This window comes from Bombyx mandarina, chromosome 01 (genome assembly GCF_030267445.1).
Source record: "Bombyx mandarina strain Sakado chromosome 01, ASM3026744v2".
NCBI classification, from domain to species: domain Eukaryota; kingdom Metazoa; phylum Arthropoda; class Insecta; order Lepidoptera; family Bombycidae; genus Bombyx; species Bombyx mandarina.
The window spans coordinates 2,385,888-2,410,113 of NC_143208.1; the positions used below are offsets into that span (position 1 = coordinate 2,385,888).

General features: G+C 37.0%; 2 protein-coding genes across 2 annotated transcripts; one reads left to right on the plus strand and one right to left on the minus strand.

Annotated features, from left to right (window-relative positions):
• Positions 1–1,413: 1,413 nt before the first annotated feature.
• Positions 1,414–14,681, minus strand: LOC114246458 (pyruvate dehydrogenase phosphatase regulatory subunit, mitochondrial). The gene is given in 17 exon segments (XM_028178979.2): positions 1,414–1,586; positions 1,779–1,885; positions 2,305–2,384; positions 2,387–2,504; positions 2,802–2,981; positions 3,433–3,730; positions 4,840–4,988; positions 6,252–6,406; positions 6,738–6,887; positions 7,397–7,589; positions 12,069–12,241; positions 12,550–12,651; positions 12,756–12,858; positions 12,933–13,066; positions 13,168–13,331; positions 13,407–13,619; positions 14,310–14,681. Coding segments are annotated over 17 exon segments (2,703 nt in total). The 5' UTR covers positions 14,561–14,681; the 3' UTR covers positions 1,414–1,453.
• A 236-nt stretch (positions 14,682–14,917) lies between these two features.
• On the plus strand, positions 14,918–22,587 carry LOC114246583 (enkurin). Its single transcript, XM_028179179.2, has 4 exons — positions 14,918–15,156; positions 17,798–18,085; positions 19,369–19,585; positions 22,383–22,587. Exons 1-4 carry the CDS (start codon positions 15,071–15,073, stop codon positions 22,551–22,553), a joined length of 762 nt encoding a protein of 253 aa, XP_028034980.1. The 5' UTR covers positions 14,918–15,070; the 3' UTR covers positions 22,554–22,587.
• The last annotated feature ends 1,639 nt before the right edge of the window (positions 22,588–24,226 follow it).

The window sequence follows — 24,226 nt, forward strand, 5'->3', positions numbered from 1 at the left end:
GAAACAAAAGTGAACCCCCTGTATAAAGTTAGTCAGGAGGATCACGCTATAATGCTTCTTCTCCAACCAGAACAACTACCTATCAAATTATAAGATTAATCACCATTCGGATTCAGTATTCGATACCTCCGAACTACGTGAAAGTAAATATAACTACATGAAAACCCTAAGTTAGCTTAAAAAAAAAAGTTTGCTGCATGAAATTATCGATGTTCACAGCGAAACTGGTATTTCTTGTTGCCCTTAAAGTCGCACGCTCGTTTTGTTGCAAATCTCATCGAATTACCAACGAATATGTTCTGAACGTTTTTGGAAGACAAAACCGCATAGACATCGGTTCGTGACTTCGAATCCGTGACCCTCGAAACATTAAATACGCCACGAGCAAGCAACATACTAAATACGAGTACTAAAATCCTAATCGAAGGCAGATTTCCTCCTCATCGTCGACCATAAAACGAAATAAATGAAAATTTCGATTCCGCTACATAGGACTTTTATATAGCGACGCCACGAAATTAATATTAATCTTAATTATAAAAAATTTCATTTGTATAATTCATAAAAACAAATGAGATTCTCAGAGAGAAAAAAATGTAAAACAAAAAATACATTAAAGAACAATATACTACTACAGTATCTGCCTCTTACTGCACTATATTGAAACTCTCATTAAAAATAGAAGGAAATTATAATTAGTTCTTTTTTGTTGTTGTTCAAAGTGAAATAGTAGATTACTATTATTAACTACTAATTAATTAAATCTATTTAGAATAATTACGTACTTACAATCTAAACTGTCATTTACCTTTAGACAACCTTTAATTACATCCTGGGCGCTATAAGCCTATATGTATCGACTATATTTTAAGTTTTTTGAGCATTTATGGTGTGTTTTGATTATTATTCTTTTAAAGTAACTACAAACTAACAGAGTTTAACTCTTTAAAAAAATATAATATAAAAAAAATGATGATAATAAAGAAAAAAAACTAAGTTTACTAACTAATAAAGGATAACATTTTTAGAAATGTTTTTTTTTTCGTTTTTAATCACTTATGCAATAGGATAATTGATGTTAAAATGATTAAAGTAATGTGATGATGATCGAGTGAAATTAAAACAAATGTAAAAATAATAATTAAAAAGTAAAAAATAATTTAAAAAAAAGAAAAAAGAATTAGGCAACATTTAGAAATATTTCAAATTTTCATTCCTTTTTTGGTCTCCTCTTTAGTTAGACAGACATTTATGTTCATGAAAATATTTACTAATAGCGAAAATCGATTACTTTTATACTTAATCGAGGAATAAATGTAACTATGAAGAAGCTATATTATATCTATATAATTAGGTATTACTACTATTAATTTTATACTGTTTGTTATCTTAGATTGCAAGCATTTTGAATTCCTTGTCAAAGTTCAGCATTCCAGTTCGGCTGGATACAGTTTTACGGCTGGTAATGCCGGCCGAGGAACTGCTGGGGCTCGTGCAGTTTCCTCGTTGCCTGGTAGACGTCGCGTTCCTTGTCGGGATACTTCGTTGGTAAGTTCGGAGAGTGCAGATTCACTTTTGCCGCGTACCTATACAGAAAAACGGCTTTATTCTCAATAATAAAAAAAATGGAATGAGCTCCCCTCCACGGCGCTATCATATATCCTCCTTCAAACGAGGCTTAACACACAACAAGTGGGCCGTATGCTCGTCTGCTAACAAAATCAATAAACATATATATATCGATAGCGTAGTTTTTGTTGTACAATATATTTACTAACCTTATCCCGGCTATGTCGATCTCATAATGGCCGCTCAGAACGTAATCGTTGTCAACTTTCTGCGTAACACCGTCCTTATCGCGTTTCTCGACGAAACCAAGGCATACCTGAAAACAATCTCATTTTTTATTATATCAAATGAAGTAGCTTTCTTACTATAGTGTTAAGCGGTTCCAGGAGGCGTTGAGACTGGTGGTAGAACGTCTTCTGAATCCGCGCGGATAGATACCACCACCCTGCCAATTTCTGCCGTGAAGCAGTAATGCGTCTTGGTTTTAAAGGGTGGGGCAGCTGTTGTACTGTAAAAACGGTGACCTTAGAACTTATATCTTAGACCGCGTGGAGCGCTTCGTGATTTGTCGGCGCCGCTCGGAGCATCATCGGCAAGCCAATCGCGGCACACTTATTTTTTCGTTTCGTTTCATTTCGTTTCATCGAGTTTGAAATCACGATTCTAAAGAAGTTTCACTTCAAAAATACATTTATTTTACCTCCTAGAACAATGAGACTCGTTAAAATCACGAACCTGTTTCTTGAATGTGAATCCGTAACTGGTGGTGGTTGTCTGACCACAATAGTTCCCGTCTCTATATATCGGCTCCCCGCCCACGACCAAAGGTCCAGCTCGTGGTCGTGGTCGGTCAACAACAATTGGACATATTGACGTCGGATACCGTCCTCCCGCTGCTTCAGGAGGGCATCCCGACCGATGAACTTTATGTCTTTCTGTTAAGGACGAAAATGCAATAATGATATCAGCTACTACTCTTTTAGTATTACGCGAATCAAAAACATTGTACCCCTTTTCAAGAAAATTGCGTGGATGGACAAAGATGAAATTTACCACACTTATAGAGAAAGAGTGCAGAAGATTATTTTTCGTAGTCTAGTCTTGGGTAAATCTGTGATTATAGAATTATACTAGTCTTTGACAGTAGAACCATAATAATGTTCAAACTTATAATTTAATTATTAAATTAATCAGTCAGTTACGATTAAATTCGACTCAACGAATGTACTCACGTCAAATTTGACACGCCACGTGCGTCCACATTCTAGAGGAGTCGTCATCGTATCGAGATCCTGGCCCCAAAAAGCGAAGAACTTTTCGACGCGTAGCGCACGCGACGCATAATAACCGACGTGGCTTATCCCGTACTTCTCACCCACAGTCATCAGGCGATTGTACACGTGGAGAGCAAACTAAAAACCAAACCAGTTTCTTTGAGCTCCCGTCTAATTCGTGAGCCTTCTTGATCCAAAATAAACGACGCCACCGCGAGTGCGGTTCCACGGCAGAAATAAGTATGTTACGCCGGTAAGAGTAACGCCATCTATCGCCCAACAGCAGTAACGAATATCAAATGAACTAGTAGCATCGAGAACGCTTGGCACGTACAACGCCATCTATTGTCAGATAGCGGAAACACACATCGAAACTACTCGACTTGCCCAGAATGTTCTCGATAAATCTAGAGATGTCATATCAACTATAAAAGCGTTGCAGAGATGGCACGAAGTTAGTAATCGGATTTACTCGATGTGAAACAAGAAGTGAACTATGAATCGTAAAGTGCTCTGTAAGTGTACTGAGTGTTAAATAGAGTTTTAATTTGCACTTTTTGGTAAAAAACAGTGTTACCAGCCCACTCACCTCGTTAGGTATGTAGAGCACATATCCCAGCTCTCCGGTGTGCGTCAGATTCATCGCCCGTATCCCATTGGCTAGTCCGACGTCGATCTCCTTGAACGTGAAGAACGGAAAGTTCGAAGGCGACAGGTCGGTGTCGGTCAGTTCGGATAGCAAACTCCTCGTGAACGGACCCATGACGCAGATGGCGGTGTACATCGACGTCACATCGGCGAGGGTCACCGACCCATTGCTGGGCAGGTGTCGCTTCAGCCACACCTTGCAGCGCGTCTGCTGGATCGTCGGAGCTATCATCATGTAACTAAAACGGAACACGGGCATTAAAAAGACAATGCAGACGCGAAAATCTTCCGAAGTACCTGCTTATGGGGGCAAACGCCACTATCTATGTATATGTATATAAAAATGAATTGCGGTTCGTTAGTCTCGCTAAAACTCGAGAACGGCTTGACCGGTTTGGCTAATTTTTGTCATGAATTATTTGTAGAAGTCCAAAGAAGACCACAAATGACTATAAATAATTGAATATTAATATTTTGTTAATTGTTTCGCAGTAATTATATTTGTATGTATAAAAAAAGTTGTAGTTGTTACAGTCATCACAAAATGGCTAATTGTGTAAAAACTAAGACGTGGCTTTTTGTAATAAACAAGTAATGTTAACGTTTTATAGAATTGTATTGTTTTTTCATTGTAATAGATCTCATGTGTGAAAACCCTGGCGTAACGCCGACACACTCTGTCTCATTTTCTTTCATGCTAAATCCTATAGATGTCTCTTTTTAGTGTCGCTTTTCAAGTGACATTTCCGTTTCATCGTGTTCCAAGCCACAACGACGCTGACGAGATTTCAACTTGATAAATAGGTACATAATCGAAATTTGTTGCAAGACAAAATTAAATACGTCTATCTTTACGTGTGGGTTATCAAACATTAACCTTTTCGATGATTGTAAGAGAAATAAAAAACCCAAATTAATAATTTTGGTTGTTTAAAAATTGACTTCTATTCTTCATTTTTTTCCTACCTAAGCTGATAGCCTTGAGAGGCCATATCAGCGTCGCCTTAACTAATAGGTGAGCTCACGGGGCTCAAACTTGATGACGTTGCTAACACGAACCCTAGCAAGAGCCGTGCTTCGCAGAATCTACCACCGGATCGGAAACGCGACCCACTGAGAAGATCCGGCGAGAAACTCAGTGAGCGGTGTCTGAGGCGGAGTCATAGAACCTTCTCGAGAATTAGTCACGTTGCGAACAAACAATGGTCTCGTTTGAAGAATCGTTATCCCAACACAACTCGAGACATTGAAATTATATTTCAATGTATACGCGGCACCTATGTGGTATGTAACCTAAAGGGCTTGACCTCATCCATCCATTTACGATACAATAAAAACACAGCCTCACTGGTTCTCCGATATCCTAGCCAGGCTGCAGTCATTCTCGTAACCCCCTCGCTCGTTCTGCATTCCAGTGTGAATGATACTCCCGACGGGAACGTCCACGTCGTTCGAACAGAGATACTGCAGGAGTTCCACCACCTCGCGACCTTGAGACTGTTAAGAAAATGATAAAAAAGATGAAGAGTCTAGCATAGAGCTTTACACATCTTTGGTGGTCTGGTAACTAAATTATTGCTTACCGTTTATATAAACATTACTAGATGTAAGATAGTTACAAAAAATTACGACGAAATTCGATTTTTGAGTTGTAAAATAGACTTTTATTCAGCAAAATTCCACGCAAATTTTACAGAGTTCGACTGAAGGCAACAATATTACGAGTGACGTCATTTGAGGCCAAAATAAATTACGAGTTAACTGAGATGGATCATATACAAAACTATGTACAAATAACATTGAGTATCATTCAATTATTGTTTTAATTTAAATGAAGATTATCAAAAGTAATATAAATTTTTAGAACTTTCCATATTATTATTATTATTAAAGTTCGGATGTCTTTTGTCATTATAATATGAAATGAAAATTAAACAAACTTTGATATAAGTCATGTGCAGCCGTAATTCATTGTATTTACATTTTAATCGCGATACGAATTGCGCATGCGCATGCACGAGTTCTTATCGATCTTTTCAGTATTAATTAATAAATGTAGTACTGTATTGGAAAAGTACCTTTCATATTCATTTACGTATTGAAAATGTATTACATATTAAAACGCCTATATAAAATAATATCGAAATCATGATTAGTAAGACAAATTGATTTATTTTTTTCGATTCAATCATGGAAATATCTCAATTGGGGCTTGGCTAATATCAATTTTTTTCATATATTAATCCCAATGATATTCGGATTCAATAAAATGTTCCGCCACAGCATAGGGCCGTAAGCATTTCTTTATAGGGGACAGTACTGTGTATTTATAAAATAGCTAATTTCCCTTATCTTCGAATTTAGAAAAATTCATATGAGAAACTCAAACGTCTTATTTTAAGTGCTTTTATCTGCTATTATGAGTATAAAGTGCGGAGCGTCGGAATACCGATTATTGCGCAATTTTATTATATAGAGCGCGCGCACGTATAACGTTTTTAATAAGTTAATAATATTTATAATTATTATTTAAATTATTTTGCTGTTAATTTAGCATTGATTTTTATAATTTGAAGTGAAACTTCTAATACGACAGCAATGATGCTTTTTTTTCCTACCTAAGATGAGAGCTTTGAGAGGCTATTTCAGCATAACCTTAACTAGGAGGTAAGCTCACGGGGCTCAAGCCTGACGACGTAGCTAACACTAACCCTAGCAAGAGCCGTGCTTCGCAGGATCTACCATCGCAATGTTACCTACCTGTATGTCTATCTTGGTGAAGGAGGAGTAGTCGGAGAGGCCGACCCGCTCCCGGCACGCCCAGTACTCGCGCTGCACGGCGTCGAACCAGGGCGGCTTCCCGAAAGTTCTCGTGTGCGCTATCTTGAACGGACGCGGTTTCTCGCTCTCATTCTCTAATTCGGAAAGACAATTCGATCGTATTCAAGGACCGAAGGCGTCGTCCGTTTTTTATGTTGCACTAACGAGTACATTGATGTATTTTTTTTGTTTGCTTTACATTACGGGTCAAAGATATATTTGAAATGACCAAAACAACAATTACTTGTGATTAGGTTTGCAAAAAAATATCGTTTGTTTACTCTAGGTTCTTCTTTTTTTCCTATTACCTTCTGCTGGGTAGTTGCTAAAAACTTGGTAGTGAGCTTAATGCTGATTAAGTTCAGTAGTTTCAATATACGTTATTTGGTTTTTATAAGGCCATCGTGTACACTAATTATACTTTACCTACGGTCTCGAACCACGTTGGTCTCTCGTAGCCCATGACCTGACCGAAGACTGCTCCGTTGTCTCTCAGCGTCGGGTAGATGGGAGACAAGCGCAAGTTACGACCAGTCTCGAATTCGTAGAACGGATACGGAAGGCCGTAATGAACGCCTATAGATAATGTACAATATCTTTACTATTATTGTCTATTTCACGAACGTAATTAGGTAAAATATTTCACTGTATGGCCATAAAAACTGCAAGCTGTTTCCACGTATCCACAAATGTGTTACTGACTCACTACGGTACTAGCACCCCAACCCCACCCTAATCACCGAACATAATAGTGAATTATAAAGAACTCGAGTTTTTTTATGATTGAAAGATTACTAGTGACCCTTTCTAGTTTCACCAGGGCAGGTGGGCGAGCAAGGGCTGAGCAAGGGCTCAGCCAGGAGAGGTGGAATTAGCTAACAGCTACCTGAGCGCCTCCAAAGGAGACGTAACAACTGAAGAATAGCTGCTTCGCGAATGAATTTACGACCAGATCGGAATCGCGACCCGCTGAGAAGATCCCGAGAAACCCAGCGGGCTACTCGACTTTCCAAAACGGAATAGAAACTATCTGAATTTACTATTATCATACCTAAGATCCTATTCTAAGATATTAATTTACAAACCTGGAACCTCCTTAACGCGGTCTCTAAGGAATCTCTTGTTGTTGTGCAGTCCAAGGAAACGATTGACGCCCAACTCATGCATATCGTACTTGCTGTAGCCGTCGATGATCTCGTCAACCGTCGCCTCAGCGACGCCACCGGCAGCGGATATGCCCACAGTCTTCATGCCGGCCGCCACGTGGTAATTCAACATCTGAAAGCGTCGTTCTGATAGCGAAATCGGAAAAACCACCACCTTCACCGAGCGACTGTTTGAAACTAGAGTATCTGAGATTTCCTCTGGATTTTTATGATTTATATCATTAGTACTCACACCACGTGGTGGCCTAAAACCCATACGAAGACGACGCAAGAGGTGGACCGACACAGTCGAATCCGAAGTCGAATATGGCAGATTAATTACTATACGAAAAATCTTTAACAAAAACTTTGTTTCTTTAACAAAAAAGTTCTTTAAATATACGAGACAAGTAGACTCCGCGCGTCCACGTTGAAAAAGAAAGTACGTACACATCATAAATGGTATTATAATGTTCCCACAGAGTTGTCGTCTTACAAACAAACAACGAATCAGCAGAAATGTTCGAAACCGTGATGGCCAGAGCGAGACAGAAACGGAAACAACTAGAATTCCAACTATTAGAGCTTGCAAAAACCATTACGTATATACTTTATAAAACTAAGCACATTATAAAGAACAATACAATGATGATAATTATTAATATTATTTTAATATTTTCATCGGACAATTGAAGAGATTCTAAATTAAAATGACGCAATTACTATCTGTAGTGCACGACTTTTTTCTACAAGTTTAATTATACATTCCCAAGTGAAAGTAAGATTAAAGCATTTTTTTTCAAAATGTATCATTTCTCTTCATCAAAAATACAAACAATTTGCTTCATTTTGAAAAATTTCTCACTTCTTTTTTATACATCAATTCGGTTTAAATTAAAATAACTATTTTCTGCCGAATAATATTACGCTTCTTGTAGAAGGTAATAGGTATATTTAGGTTTTTTTTACCTTTGTGTTCTGTAGCGATTATCATTAATTATTTATCAAATGTTCTATATTAGCAGCCGCGACATATTCTAACCAAAACTATGCTTTCTGATTAGTACAATTTACCAATAATCCTTAATAATAATTATCCAATTACTATATACAACATTTAACTTATAAACTATGTAAGTACTTATGTTATAAAATATTTTTTTGTTCCAAGTAGTATGAGATATCATTTTCGATGCTTAACGGCGTGACACACGGCGAAGATACTATAATATTTAATTTTAGCATACAATATCGCTCGCTATACATTTTGTATGAACTATCAAATATTTATTATCTTAACCATGCATGATAGTTCATACAAAATGTATTGCGAACGATATTGTATGTTAAGATAGAATATTATAGTATCTTCGGCGTGCGTCACGCCTTTTACATTCAGATCAAAGTATACAGTGAAAATTGCAGAGACGACATACAAAAAAACATGTTAAGGGTTTCTTAGACTTCGCCAAGTCTTTTGCACGATGCAAACTGACTGACTTGGTGGTTCAGAAGCTAGCTCCCTTAACTATTGCGCCGAGGGTCACGAGTTCCGTTCCCACATCGGGCAAACAATCGTGTGATGAACAGGTTTCATTGCTCTTTACCTGGGCGTTGTTTATCTATAATAATATATAAATCTAGAGTGGTTTTTACGGATGTTTCGTTATAACTACTGAATCTTGCACCCGATTGACTTCAAACTTTATATCCATGTAGAAAATACATGTACTTAATGGATAGGCTAATGTTTATATGAGTGTTGGACTCCCTACACCAGTTGCGGGGGCGTTAATGATGAGAATCTTTGTGGGGGTGAGAAATAATAATGTTAATTTTAAATGCCCAGCGAAGCGGACGGGTACAGCTAGTGTATGTATATATTTAAACGTATATTAATATGTTAGTCGGTTTCTGGTAGCCATAACACAGGGAACCCTAGATTGGGGTCGGATAACGGTGCGTGATTTGCTCCCAATAACTTACTATTCATTTATTTAAATTGCTTTCCCTCAACAATGTAAGCGTCATCTAAAACGTGTTACAACGAGAAATCCAAAGGGATTTTGTTGCACTGAACTTAATTTCTATTTTAAGATTCTTTTGTGTAAATCTGATTCATAAGCCTTCGTGTGTTTTTTATTTTTTATTGCGTAGATGGTTGGACGAGCTCACAGTCCACCTGGTGTTAAGTAGTTACTGGAGCCTATAGACATCTACAACGTAAATACCGCCACCCACCTTGAGATATGAGTTCTAAGGTCTCAGTATAGTTACAACGGCTGCCCCGCCCTTCAAACCGAAACGCATTACTGCTTCACGGCAAAAATAGGCAGAGTGGTGGTACCTACCCGTGCGGACTCACAAGAGCTCCTACCACTAGTAAAAAACCGTGTTCTATGATATTAGCGTTATTTTCTTAAACAGCCTACTAGAAACTAATACAAACGATTTTTAAATAAATAAATATAGATCAAAAAGGTTTTTTTTCTATTTTATCAATAGTTTTTTTTATTCATCAAATCTTGTTGTTAAGTTAAATTTCAGACACGCCCATACATTTTCCTAAGCCGCTGTTCCAGCTGGAGCTGGACTCGAAAATGCGCGAGCGCATAGTTGGTAAGCGCACAAGAAAATTAACTTCTATGATTTGAGCGAAGATTTTCATAAGGGTAGTTTTCCATTTTGCTGTTTCGCTCTTCTTAGATCCTTAATCCTTGAACCATACATGTGTTAAATCGTGGACACGTTCGGGCTTCTTCGGAAATCAATTCTAAGCGTTTAATTTCAAACGAAAAACTATATTAGATGGTTCTTGCTAGAAGTGCACTCTTCAATCGTAGCTGGTGAATGTTCCGACGATGTTTTGCCGGTGCCTTTGATATGCCCGAAAGACCGAATTTAGCATTAATAAAGCTAAAATTCGGAATTTCGGGCCATCAACGGCACTATTCGTCTTCATACTCGATCTTGGACTTTGGACTTCTATCTCTTCTAAGTATTTATTTAAAGTAAAGAAAATGTTGCTGCTTGTCTACAAATAAAATGGAACTTAACAACCAAAAAACTGTTTTAAACATCAAGTGGATGCGCTTTTTGGTTCAATTAAGCCTCGTTTCATTCGGAAACACTTCGAAGGAAAAAGTTTTGCACAGACTTATATATACTTAGTTTTAATATTTCTTATTCAGTTACAAAAAAAACCTACATTGTGATAAAACGATTTCGATTTCTTTTGACGATAACCAAGAAGGGAAAATTTCTATTCAATATCTTATTTTATTTGTTGTCAAAATATTGTGTAATTTTTGAAACAATACCACGTTACATTTAAAAATTTCAATATTTTCATTTGATAAAAAGCTAGTACAATTATGTAGTTTAAAAGACACAACGGGTTTTTTTTGCTGTCTCTCTATCAAACTATTCTCACGATTGGGGGGTTTATTCATCGTATTTTGAAGGAATGCTTTGCCGTGAGAATAAATGCAGGGATATCAATCAAGCTATAAAGTTTTTAAGTCGTCGTCGCCTAAAGGAGAAGACGTCTTGTGCATACGTATCGAGCGATGCAACTTTGTTGGTTGGTGTTCGAATCCCACATTCCATAGCTACCAATTTCTCTATTAAAATACCTACCTAGTGACCTAAGTACCTACTACTTATCAAATAGTCACGAACGACTAATAAATATCAAGTCCGTAAATATTATAATTTGCGTAATTACTGGTGGTAGGACTGTGAGGCTCACACGGGTAGGTACCAGCACCCTGCCTATTTCTGCCACGGGGCGGCCGTTGTGACTACAAAACTGAGAGTTATGTCTGATGAGGAGTGACTGTATTTACATTGTGGATTCTTATGAGCTTCGGTAACCACTAAGCGCCAGGTGGGCCGTGAGCTTGTGCACAAAAATAAGCAAGAAAATAATTTCAATTTGAAATTTCAAATCGATTTAACGAGTGGAATATTGAAGGTAAAGTATCTAGTACTTCAAGGACGAGATAATGTAAGCTCTGCCTAACATTATTGGCAGCACCAGAATCTGGGCGGATCAAGCTGGAAGATCTTTAAGCGTTAACAAATATTTGAGAGCCCCATGCTGATCGAGACCTAGCTTGTGACGTCACACATTACGTGACGTTTTCATGGACATTAGATGGGTTACATTTTAGAGAGTACCCTGTAATTATAACTCGTGGCTTAGGGGTGTTCATTTTACATGACTATCATTTTATGGTACTCATAATGTATATTTGTTTAAAATTTTCCTGTCTATATTTCTAAGGCAGCGGTCGGGGAACTGGGGTAAATTACCCCAAATGGGGTAAAATGAAAGTTTGGGGGGTAAAAATGAAACTTTTGTGAGTAAAAAGTATATAATATTGAAGTGAAACTTCTTTAGAATCGTTAAATTTTTAGATATTGTTTTCTTTTAAAATTATCACGGGGGCTTATAATATGAAAGATACTAAAAAGAAGCAATTTAGTTTTTTTTTGTTCTTTCCCATGGGGTAATATCAACTTACACAAAAGTATTTTGGGGTAATAATTAAAAAGTTCCCCGACCGCTGTTTTAGGAAAAGCTAAAATATACTAACTAATCACTTACCTCTGGTGCTTCTCCAACGATCCACTTGCAATCAGGAGAGAATGCCTCTAGTCCGTTGCACAGCTTGTGGAGGACGGCCTGGTTCAGACCGGGCACCCGTTGCAGCAACTCCTGCAGCAACACGTGGAAGTGATCCCAGTCTTCAGGCAAACAACGTTGTGACGCGTTCTCAACTAATTAAGGAAGTAAGGAAAAATAAAATTAAAAGGGATTCTTGAAAGTAAAATTGAAATTTCTAGGAATTTGGGATTAAAAAAAAAATGGGATACCTTTATTTTGGGAAAATACAAGAGTCATGGGACGTGAATAATATATAAGACATACATAATCTTACAATTAAACATATTTAACTTACATTAATTAACTACAACATTTACCATCTGTGTTATTATTGGAAAAGCATATTTTTATAGCCAGGAAGGGATAAGGGTATTTTCTCTTTATTTGTTATAATAATAAAAATACATTATCTTAAACATACTTTCTTCTTCATAAACAGGTTTCGCAATTGGTTCGAATCCACCTGCTAAAATGCATCCATCTCTTTCTCGAAGATATATATAACCATCTGGGTCTCGGATGACTGAAAAATATATAAGATGAATCCAGTATGTACATTAACTTAATAATAAGCTATTTAAGAATTAATGTTTGATATTTTCTACTACTGTTCAAATTATATTTTACCTGGAGTCATTGGATCAAGATTATCAATGGGCTTGGTATGCAAATAGTAATGTTCACATGGTAGTAAGGGTACCTTCACCTGCGGTCGTGCCAACTGTCCGACCTGGTTACAAAAAAAGCAATTTATTTCAATTGTTGACATCTAACTATGAATTGTTGCACTGTTTCACCACCTACCTGTCTAGCCCAAAAGCCCGCACAGTTGATAAAGTAATCACACTCAATTGCACCATTTGTAGTTTCCACTCCAGACACTTTGTCGTCTTTCGATAGCACAGCTGTCACGGAACAATCTTCCATCACACCCACACCTAAAATTAAACTTTTCTAAAGTACGTACATAAATTGCAATATTGAAATAACTATTCATATTTAATTCCTTAAAAATTATAAAAAAAAAATGTTTACTCACCTTTATCAATTGCTTCTCTCATAAGAGACATACAGAGCAAATGCGGGTCTCCTACACCATCACCTGGAATCCACAGGCCTCCAAGCACATCTTCAACATTCAGCATTGGAAATAATTCATGACATTTCTTTGGTGTAACTAAGTCACAATCTATGCTCCACGATCTATAGGCAGGTTTAATAAATTGATTCATGTAGGTAGATAACAAAGGCTTGAAGTATACTTTAAACTGTACTTACACAGACTGACTTTTCATTCTTCTGTAAACAGTCATGCGGTCTCTTGTTCTTGCCAATAATAGTGAACCACATTGTTTCCACCCTGTGGGCCTACCACGAGCCTCAAGCTCCTTAAGAAGCCTAATTGAGGACTGGGCAAGCCTCACCTGAGCAAGTGTTGGCTTGAATGCTCCAACAAGGCCTGATGAATGCCAGCGACTCCCTGCACCCACTCTAAAACAATATAAAACAATATTTAATAACTGTCACTTGTGTATAACAAATTAAAAAATGTGTAGTATAAAAATCAATATAATGTTGCATTGACCACACCCATCCTCATATTTTTTAAAGTGGAAGACCAGAAAATACATGGGTAACATAATGTTTTTGAGGTATATTAAAGAAAAAAATTGTAGGAATTTTAAATAAAAAAAATATAAAAACTCAACAAAGAACAAAAAAGTGGATAATTGGAGGATATGAGAAAGGTCTTAAAAAGGTTTGTTAAAATCAATCCCAAGCTTTTCTATATATCTTATGACTAAATTAAACAGAGTTGAGCAAAAATCAATAATTGGAGACTAAAAAGGGCGGAGATGCAACATAAATGAAAAAATAACGAAAATCTTTACTTACCTTCACAATATAAGAAGATTAAACTAAATTAAAATACTTTAAAATAATCTACTATTTCACTTTGAAATTTAGAACTCAAGTGTTAAACTAAAATGTGGAGAGGACCTCCAGCCATGGAGGCTGAAGCCCTTCTGAGCTTTGCCTGCATATTTATTGATCTACTGCATCATAGGAAGCTAGTGCTAGCTATATCTAATTACTTCCTAGGTTATTGAACTGAAGCTGCGCGGACATGGAATCCGCAAGCGACTGGCTAGGTTCAGAGGGAGATGCATAGGTACTTACTTTTCTTTCTCGACGACTACGGTTCTGTCACCCCACCCCCGGTTGGCCAGGTGGTACGCGACAGCCGCCCCCATCACACCCCCGCCGCATATTACCACCTTTGCTTTGGATGGTAGTACTGACAAGCAATCTTCTAATTTTTCTTCGTAGTCCAATGCATCTAAGCGGCTCGAAAACCGCCTATTGAGGACACCGGCAACTCTATACAAATTACACTTGTCAATGCCACCTTTCAGACAGCCTCCCAACATGTTTTTTTTAGTTGCAATATATTATACAACCCTTATTCACGAGAGTACATGGAAAAATAAGTAAAATTTCTAAAAATATCCGCAAAAAGTAAATTAAATGACATTTGTTTTGACTTTAAGCTGACAATGTAGGTAGACATTGTATTGCCAGAACAGAATTTTACAAAGCTGTGATATTGATTATCCGAAGGAGTACGAACAAGCCCGACCAATGATAGAACGCTGAAATAGCGCTAAATTCAAAAACGTTAACGCCCTATATGTTAGTATTACAATAATTTAAAGTATATATATTTTTATCAGAGAATCTATGTTTCTGTTTTATATTGCTTGATTTCAGCTATCTATGACAAAAAGGTTAAATTCTCTCTTAACCCAAATTCCGTATAGATTTCGTAACGAGCACCATAAGTTATAACTACTACAAGACAGTTTCTATGACGACGCAAATAGTTTTGTTGATTAACTTCCCCAGTCAGAGGTTTTTATAGATTATTTCTATATTTTAGTATGTCCTTGGTAGAAATAGTACACCATAACGAAGTTATTTATACAATCCTCGATAAACCTCCGCCTGAGCCTCCAAAGACACCCAGGTAGTTTACAAGTTGTTATTATTTATGTTGCTTAAAATATTAAGTTGCTGATAATTACAGCCGATTCTAGATGAAATCTTTTTACTCGTCTTTTTACTCGTAGTATGCTAGGTTCACAAGCCCTCATGTACATAATATGGTTAAAACTCCAACCTCATTTTTCCTTATTATTTCTGGGATTTCTATTCTGGGGTTTGCTGATGCCCCGAAGGCTTTTCAGCCTCCTAGCTTCTCTGGCGAACACGGGGCTTCAGCCGAGAGGAGATTGCTAACAATTATTCGACTGCCTCCGAGGGAGGCCTAATAGCTTAGAGACAGCTGCTACGCGAATACATCTTCCTTCGAGTCGGAGTCGAATTAGAACTAGTAGAATTCAATAACGCATAATAGATTAGATAAATCTACCAGGACTGATTGGTGTTTAGACATTACTGTCTACTGTTTCTAGCATTATCGTCGTTATCTCATTAAATACAGGAAATAGACTGAATCGCAAAACTAATCGGGCCATAATAATATCGTTTTTAATTTTTTGTGATCTATGAAATGTAGGTATTTGTTTGTCGTTCTTTGATGCACAAAACAAGTGCACCTTCAAAAGCCTTATGAAAATTTACAGTTTTTCATTAAAGGAAAATGACACGTCTTTTAGTAGGTAAATTAAAAAGGATTTTATGTGAATTTTTATACTTTTCGAATGTACGTACTTCAAGGCACGTAATAGCTTAACTTTGCATTTGGCATTTTTTTGATTTTACATTTTCCATTAAGCTCAACCGATCTGAAATTAAAACTAGTAAAATTGAGCCGTTTCAGTTTGATAGTGATCAATTGTGACAGAGTTCGAAATGACGATTTATGCAGGTTTTGTTTCAAAAGCATAGTAACAATAATTTAAAATGAACATAATGCTTAAGTTACGACATTTTATGAGTCCCCACTGATTGGTATAGGTATTTACCCCACGTTATTATATCGCAAAAAGATTGTACGTTTCAGTTCGAAGTAATAGGATATCGGTTGTACCAATACTATTGAAACCGTTGCATCCTTGACGTTCTACTTGTGGTATGACGTATTGTAATTCCGGCGAATAGGAACCACCATCTTGCCTATTCCTGCCGTAAAAAGGGCATACGATCTGGATTGAAGGGCGGAACAACTTTTATACATTATAAATGAGACTTTAATCTCATGTATGCAAGCGGTTCTCGGTATTGAAGTTATGACGTCTGTATGCTCCAATTACTACGTATTACTCGTTGAGCTGTTTCACAGCATTTTTATAGAGCATTAAATAAATAAACATTGACGTTTCCCAAGAGAATAAGCTGTGAATCGAACCATAACTAACAACGGATCCTGAAATGCACAAGTATAGCTACACTTAACGTCTAGCCGCTTTTTAAACATAACTATATTAGGTATATGAGGCGTCTCGCCAAACCCCGAATTAACTAGGGGGCGGCTGCCATGGTAACGTCTAGAAAGATACCTGGGGATGAAATCAATATAGCAACGGCGACGCTCGGCCCGGGAAACCATCACCGATCGTCGGGATCAATAAATCTGGGGTGGCGAGACGTGTCGCCCCGACAGAACGATTCTATACATAACAACAAGCTATATGACGATGGGTGTGGTCGAGAACAAAGAAATCGTGCTCGTTAAAAAATTAGACCTATCTGAATTTTGAATGGTTTTGTTTTGACGTGCTTAAAGCACGATCTCGTGGTATTTTAAAGCGGTTTATATTTGGCGGTTCATGGAAAGTTTTATGTTTTAATATAAACAGTTGTAACCCCGTTTGGCATTCAAATTTGCATCACTTTGTTGACTCGTTGCAGTTTATGTTAAAATTTATTTAGTTAAAATATTTCTACACATAAATAAACTGTAGGAATATGTAGTTTGTAACGATGTTTTTTTAATGATCCGTAGGCAAATTAAATTTAAGTATATCGTACTTTACTGTATGCCTTTGTCTCAAAAAAATTACTTTGTAACTCCAATAATATAAATCGGATGATAGACGGTAGGTACTTAAATATTTTTTGCGAACCGCTGTAACGAGCAGAAAAAAGCTATATTTTTATAATTAAAAAAATACATTATTGTTTAATGATAATTTATAATAAAATAAACTAAAGATTACTTATTAAAAAAGAGTACTAATAAGAGTAACAGCTATTTAATTAAAAAGTAAGAAAAAATAATCTAGCCTTGACTCCGGGAACACTGGAAGAATTTTCATTTCTGCTTTTCTGGTTTCATGGTTAAATGGTATTATGGTTCGATGAAATATTCTAGAAATCGTAGCAGTAGATATATCTAGGCGACTTTAGTTCTAGGGGAAAGTAATTAATTATGCTTCATTTGTGGAATGGCGATGATAACATCATGATTATTTCCACGAAGCACGAATTACAAAAAAAAAGCATAACGCACTAGGTAGGTACACTGCGAGGGACTTTTTTATTCGAAAAGAGTTGCTTACATTATTGAAAGCTTATTACTTATTAAATAAAGTTTATTGCTCTTAATCTATTATCCTTTATGTGTCATAATAACTCTTTTATTTCACATTGTAGAAATAATTATTTCTTATGATGACTATTAAATTAATATTTTACGCTACCAGGTACGAATCAAAATTAGAGAAAGAGTTAAAAGAGACAAAGAAACCGAAGCTCCGTCGTACGTTCGGCTATGCTGAGACTCCGGTTAAGCCTCCAGAGCAATTCCTCAAAAAGGGAGAAGGCATTGGGCAGCCTGTTAAATGCACAGATCACCAGTGCGTCGGTGGCAATCTTCCTCCCGTGCCGAGAAGACCGCCACCCGGGAAAAAAGAGGAGAAACCGCAGAAGAACTTCAAAATTCTGAATATTAAGAAAGCTATAAAAACTAAAGCCAAACCGGTGGAGCCACGGTGCGTAATTGTTGGGTTATAACTAAATTAACAATTACTCCTAATGTGGTGTACCTATTTTGTAACTATTCCTAGAATTATCAGGGCTGGCGCCATCACATTCTCATCTACACCTTATCCGAAGAGAGCACGAATCTCCATAAAGCACGAATACTCTGAAAATTTACTCGTGCGTTTTACTTTAGTCTTAATAGTGATTTTAACGAATGTATTACAAATGAAATTAAAAATTTAACCTCTAGCCTGTGTTAAAGGTGCAGTTTAAAAATAGATTTTCCGGCCTTTAAAAGCGCGAAAGTAAAAATAATAATTTTGGGCTTCCATCGTTTTTTTTTTTTTTCATAACTTGTAAATGTATTAACATTGTACTTGGTGCTATGTATAACATGTAATGAATACCAAAAACATACGATACACAGAAATTCTGAAACGGCTAAGAGTTATTCTCAATTTTAAGTGGACTCTATACACGGTTCAACTTTGCAAGTGGAGCCGCAAATCTACATAGTTGGTAGGTAACATTTTTTTTTTTACCTAGCATAGACAGGTGAACGCGCCCTCTGTCCAGGTGTTAAATGATTAGCGGAAGCTATAAACTATATATCACATGAATGCCGAAGTCAATGTTTAAGTTGTATTTTATAAGGGCTTTGCAAAATTATATGTTTTTGCCGTTTTTATTTTTCTTTAGTCTTGCGATTTTAATCTTTAATCATGGAAGTCGTTCGAGAAACTGGTTTTAAGTACACATCAGTAACATTAGTTTCGACATTTTGGCATAGGCCATACACGAGTATACTCGGTATTTTATCCTTAACGTCACGACGATTAGATAATGATTAGATACCTACAGCAAACGGGCTTTCGATTGGTATTCACACGTTATGTTCAGTTAGAAACATAGCAAATTTAAAAAACAATAGATTTAATGGCCTCTGGTGCTACTATTTCCTTATATCAAAATTCGCTAAAACAGATAAACCTTACTATAGAAGGGATTCAACAAATTGCTACAACCCTTATTAATTATTATTGCTCCAATTTTATAGCAGTGATAAAGATAAGGAATCAGAAGTCCTTAATCGAGACACCCCTTGTTGTTGCATGCAGTTTTTACTGCCTATTAATATACCAGAGTTGGCTAAAAGATGTTTTACCGAAGTAGCCTATTATCCAACATTTAACACTTAAAAATGCTAATACTATTGTTTTTTGATTTATTTCAATAACCATGTGTTCATTTTCTGGAAGATTAATACGCTTCCATAATTTCTATTCAACAGGCTAGTTGACACAAGAGATGGGCACATCAAGAAAATTAAGGGTTCAGGCGAAGTCCCCGAGTATTGCCTCAGACCGGATTTTGGTCGAGTTCCAGAATATTTAGTAAGGCGTAACAGAAAAATCCAGAAGGCTCTCGAAGAGATCAGGCTCGCTGATCAGAACAAGGAGAGCTTGTGCAAGCTTATCAGCGAGGAGGAAAGGCAGAAGCTGTTGAAGGTATCGTAATAGAAAGTTACTTCATCGATCAAAAGAGCGAGAGGCTTAAATAGGTATAACCGCCATTGATATTCGGTTTGCAATAATTCAGTGTCTATGGTAAGCCGCATTAAATAATAATTAGAAAACAGAAAAACATAATATTGCTGAGTTAAATCATAAAGTCATCGATAAGATTTCAGATTAAAAAACTTCTCCGCGAGCTTAGCCATGACAGTAGTATAATTATACAACATATAACAGTATTTTAAAGTCGTCGTGGCTTAAGCACGTTCGGTGCATTTCTATCTAGCGATGCAACGGTGTTCAAATCCCGCAGGCGGGTACCAATTTTTCTAATGAAATACCTACGTACATAACACATGTTAACGATTGACTTCCACGATGAAAGAATAACATCGTGTAATAAAAATCAAACCCGCAAAATTATAATTTGCGTAATTATTGGTGGTAGGACCTCTTGTGAGTCCGCACGGGTAGGTACCACCACCCTGCCTATTTATGCCGTGAAGCAGTAATGCGTTTCGGTTTGAAGGGCGGGGCAGCCGTTGTACTGTTAAAACCTTAGAACTCATGTCTCAAGGTGGGTGGCATTTACATTGTAAATGCTTATGGGCTCCGGTAACCACTTTAGATCAGGTGGGCCGTGAGATCGTCCACGCATCAATTTTTTATTTTTTTTACCGCAACTACATTTTGTTATAATACCCAACAGACCAATCTCATTAAGGAATGGTGTGCGCCAGAGTTAAGATGAACTCACGAACAATTTTCGTAAAGGAGTCAAAAATATAAAAGCCTCACTGGCAGTACGCCCTAAGACGGCACCGTGGCCCAATCTATTTTTACCACGAAGTATGTGTAGCGGTTCGAAGGGTAGGACTATCGTTATACTAACCATGGTCTCTAAATAGCCGTAAAATTAACTAAGTCTTGCTTTTGGGATTTTATAAATACGAGGTAAAATTCGGTTTAGAAGTACATACTGGTGGTAGGACCTCTTGTGAGTCCGCACGGGTAGGTACCACCGCCCCGCCTATTTCTGCCGTGAAGCAATAATGCGTTTCGGTTTGAAGGGTGGGGCAGCCGTTGTAACTATACTGAGATCTTAGAACTTATATCTCAAGGTGTGTGGCGCATTTAAGCTGTAGATGTCTATGGGCTCCAGTAACCACTTAACACCAGGTGGGCTGTGAGCTCGTCCACACATCTAAGCAATAAAAAAAAAATACATACTTTCAAAACAGTAAGCAGTAAATATGTGCATATACATTGCACGTTGATTGTTCTGCATCCTTTATTGAAACTCTACACCGAAAACTTGGGCGTTCTTTACTGAGAATTACTCTCGCTTGTTCCAGTAACGACACTAATGATAACAAGTAATGATGACTTTATATTTTCATATGCACTCGCTTATCTTGACGGTATTTTTCTTCATTAAAGATCTAATGTGTATATAAATCAAATTTATTGTTATTTAAAGCCGTGACGATCAAGACAATCCTAACCAAAATAAAGACCTGACAAGGACGTTTTTATTCATTTTCGTGTTGTAATGTTAATGTAAATGTTAATAAATTTAAATTTCTTTGTGAAATTTCTTCGCAGTTTCTTTGCTGCTTGACTAGACTGGAAATATACTTAAAACGCATAGGCACCACTACGAATTGCATTAAACTTTTGAGATCATCCACATTATGAAAATTATATAATATTATAATTTAACGGGTTCTCACCTCGGTATATACAAATCGTGTACAAATTAGTGACACAAAGAGGAAGCGGCAAAAACGGACTAAAAAGATGGTAGACATACATACATATCGAGTGGTTTAAGCGACATTTCGCTTAATACGCGACATATATTTTTGTAATTAAAGATGCGTTTTATTTGGAATTAGCATCGATAGTCCGATGTTTTAAATTGAACTTCAACTAAGCTTACTCCATTCAATTAGCCGAGGAAGTTTTTTTTTCATGATATTTATCCAAATTTTATACTTTAAATGGCTCTCCTGGAAAGTTTTAAAAATGTCGATATAATATGTATATGTCTGTTCCTAACATCCTACCATCAGTCTGTCCGTGTTTATGATTGCTTTCAATATTGAAATATTCGGAATTTAGTAGCGCTAAAAATTGTTGCAAGAACCAATTGAATACCTACTTATAGTATTTGTATTATAATAAAAACTAATTTCTGTCCCGAAACACGAGTTCGAACATAAGACTTGATGGTATATCATATACGATTTAAGGCAAGACGATGAAAATTTATAGATTATATTTAACTGTCAACGGCAACTGTCAGATGGAGAACAATCGTACAAGAGAAATTGATGCAGCGAGGGAGTCACGACCCTCAATAATGAGGAGAACGACGTAAGGATGAGGTCAACGGCAAAGATTGTTGCATTTCGGACCTCTTTCAAGTTTGCCAGAATTTTGTATATTATGTATTTTGTATATTATCTAGATCTATAAATACTAATATACAAATCTACAGTGGTTTTTACGGATGTTCCGTTATAACTACTGAACCATGCATCTGATTGACTTGAAACTTGGTATCCATGTTGAAAATACATGTACTTAATGGATAGGTTAATATTTATATGAGTGTTGGACTCTCTAATAATAAAGACAATAAATAATAATGTTAATTCTAAATGCGCAGCGAAGCGGGCGGGTACAGCTAGTATTATATATTTTTTAATGATCGACTGCCAACGAAAAAATACGATGTGATAAAGTGCACGCTTTATTTATTTATTCACTATTTATTATTGTTCAGGATTTGAAGAACAACTGGGAGCTGATGCAAAAAGCGTTTCTTCAGTTGCCGATGCTGACCGATACGATACCGAAAATTTTACGCAAAACAAAAATGGAACAAGAACTCAAGCAGCTCGAGAAAGACATCGCTTTGGTCGAGAGCAATCCTTATATCTACATTTACGAGTGAATGCAATTTTTAATAAAAAATTTAGAAATAAATAAAAAAGCTACGCATTTGATTTATTTTAACACCTTCAATCATGCTACAAACGTAGAGTGTATTCTGAGATCTGCTTGCGTAAGTAAAAATGTCCTACTTATTTCTTCCGCGAATCAGCCGAGTATTCAGGATCGAAGGTTGGGGCAGACTTTAATAAAAATTTCAAACTTGGATACCTTAAGTATGACCACGAAAACTGTAAAGTATTCGACGTGTTTGAAATAATGTTTTTTTTTTTTTTTTTCCTACCTAAGCTGATAGCCCTAGTGGCTATTTCAGCGTAACCCTAACTTTTGTAGGTGAGCTCACGGGGCTCAAACCTGATGACGTTGCTAACACGAACCCTAGCAAGAGCCGTGCTTCGCAGAATCTACCACCGGATCGGAAACGCGACCCACTGAGAAGATCCGGCGAGAAACTCAGTGGGCTGTGTCTGAGAGTTAATTTACTCGTCGAGCCCTTCGTCGCAAGCGACGGGTTCGACGAGAACGGTGACCGGTGCTTGAAGTACCTAAAAGCACCGTTAGTGGATCGGGAGGATCCGAGATGACGTGTTTTGGGCGACGTCGACTGCTTTCCATTCTGTCCGCAGGATCGGGAATGTAGTTACCGGCGGCCACGATGAGAGGGTTCTCGTGTCGTGCCGCTTTATCGAAGTGGCGCATCGACGCCGACTGTAGATACTTAATAATGTATTAACAATAACACGAGATATAGTCGTAATGGAAATTTTAATTGAGGTACCAATTTTAAGTTTTTATAGCATTCGTTTTGTGATATCTATGAGCCCCGGTAACGACCAAGATCGCGTGAGCAGAGAGCTCGTCTGCTCATTTTAAATAATTTCGTCCAGTGATCGAAATTCCTAAATAACCAAATAACAAAAATATAATATAGAAAATAGTAATAGTTTTATTTTTCAACAGGTATTTGTAGACTACACAATCGGTTTTAGTATATTCGAGCTAGGCTATCATACCTCTAAGTAATGAGTATCATGAAGCCACACCCTAGACGCACGCAGTGGATATTTCTAGAACTCAAACAGACCAACGCCCATAGTATTGATCGCAATACATTGTTGCAATTTGATGCTAGAAAACCTGATGGAAGTTTGGAACCTGAAACTTGTAGGTAGTTGTTCCTTAAGAAATTAATATCTCTAGCCACACACCACTAGGTAGTCTCAGTAGGAGTTAGATAGCTAAAAAATACCAATTAGAAATATATCAATTGCTATAAAAAGAATACGAATGTGATTGAATTAGCTTATTTGTTAAGATAATACCAATAACGTCGTTTCTCACATTCACTCAGGTCGTCGATATGATTAGGTACCTACTGACTAATTCTACTAAGGTAATCACAAAAACCGTAAATAATTCAAAATATCCGAAGCAGTAATATAATTACTGGTGGTAGGACCTCTTGTGAGTCCGCACGGGTAGATACCACCACCCCACCTATTTCTGCCGTGAAGCAGTAATGCGTCTCAGTTTAAAGTGTAGGGCAGCCGTTGTAACCATACTGAGAGACCTTAGAGCTTTGTCTCAATGTGGGGGGCGCATTTTTGTTGTAGATGTCTATGGGCTCCAGTAACCACTTAACACCAGGTGGGCTGTGAGTTAGTCCACCCATCT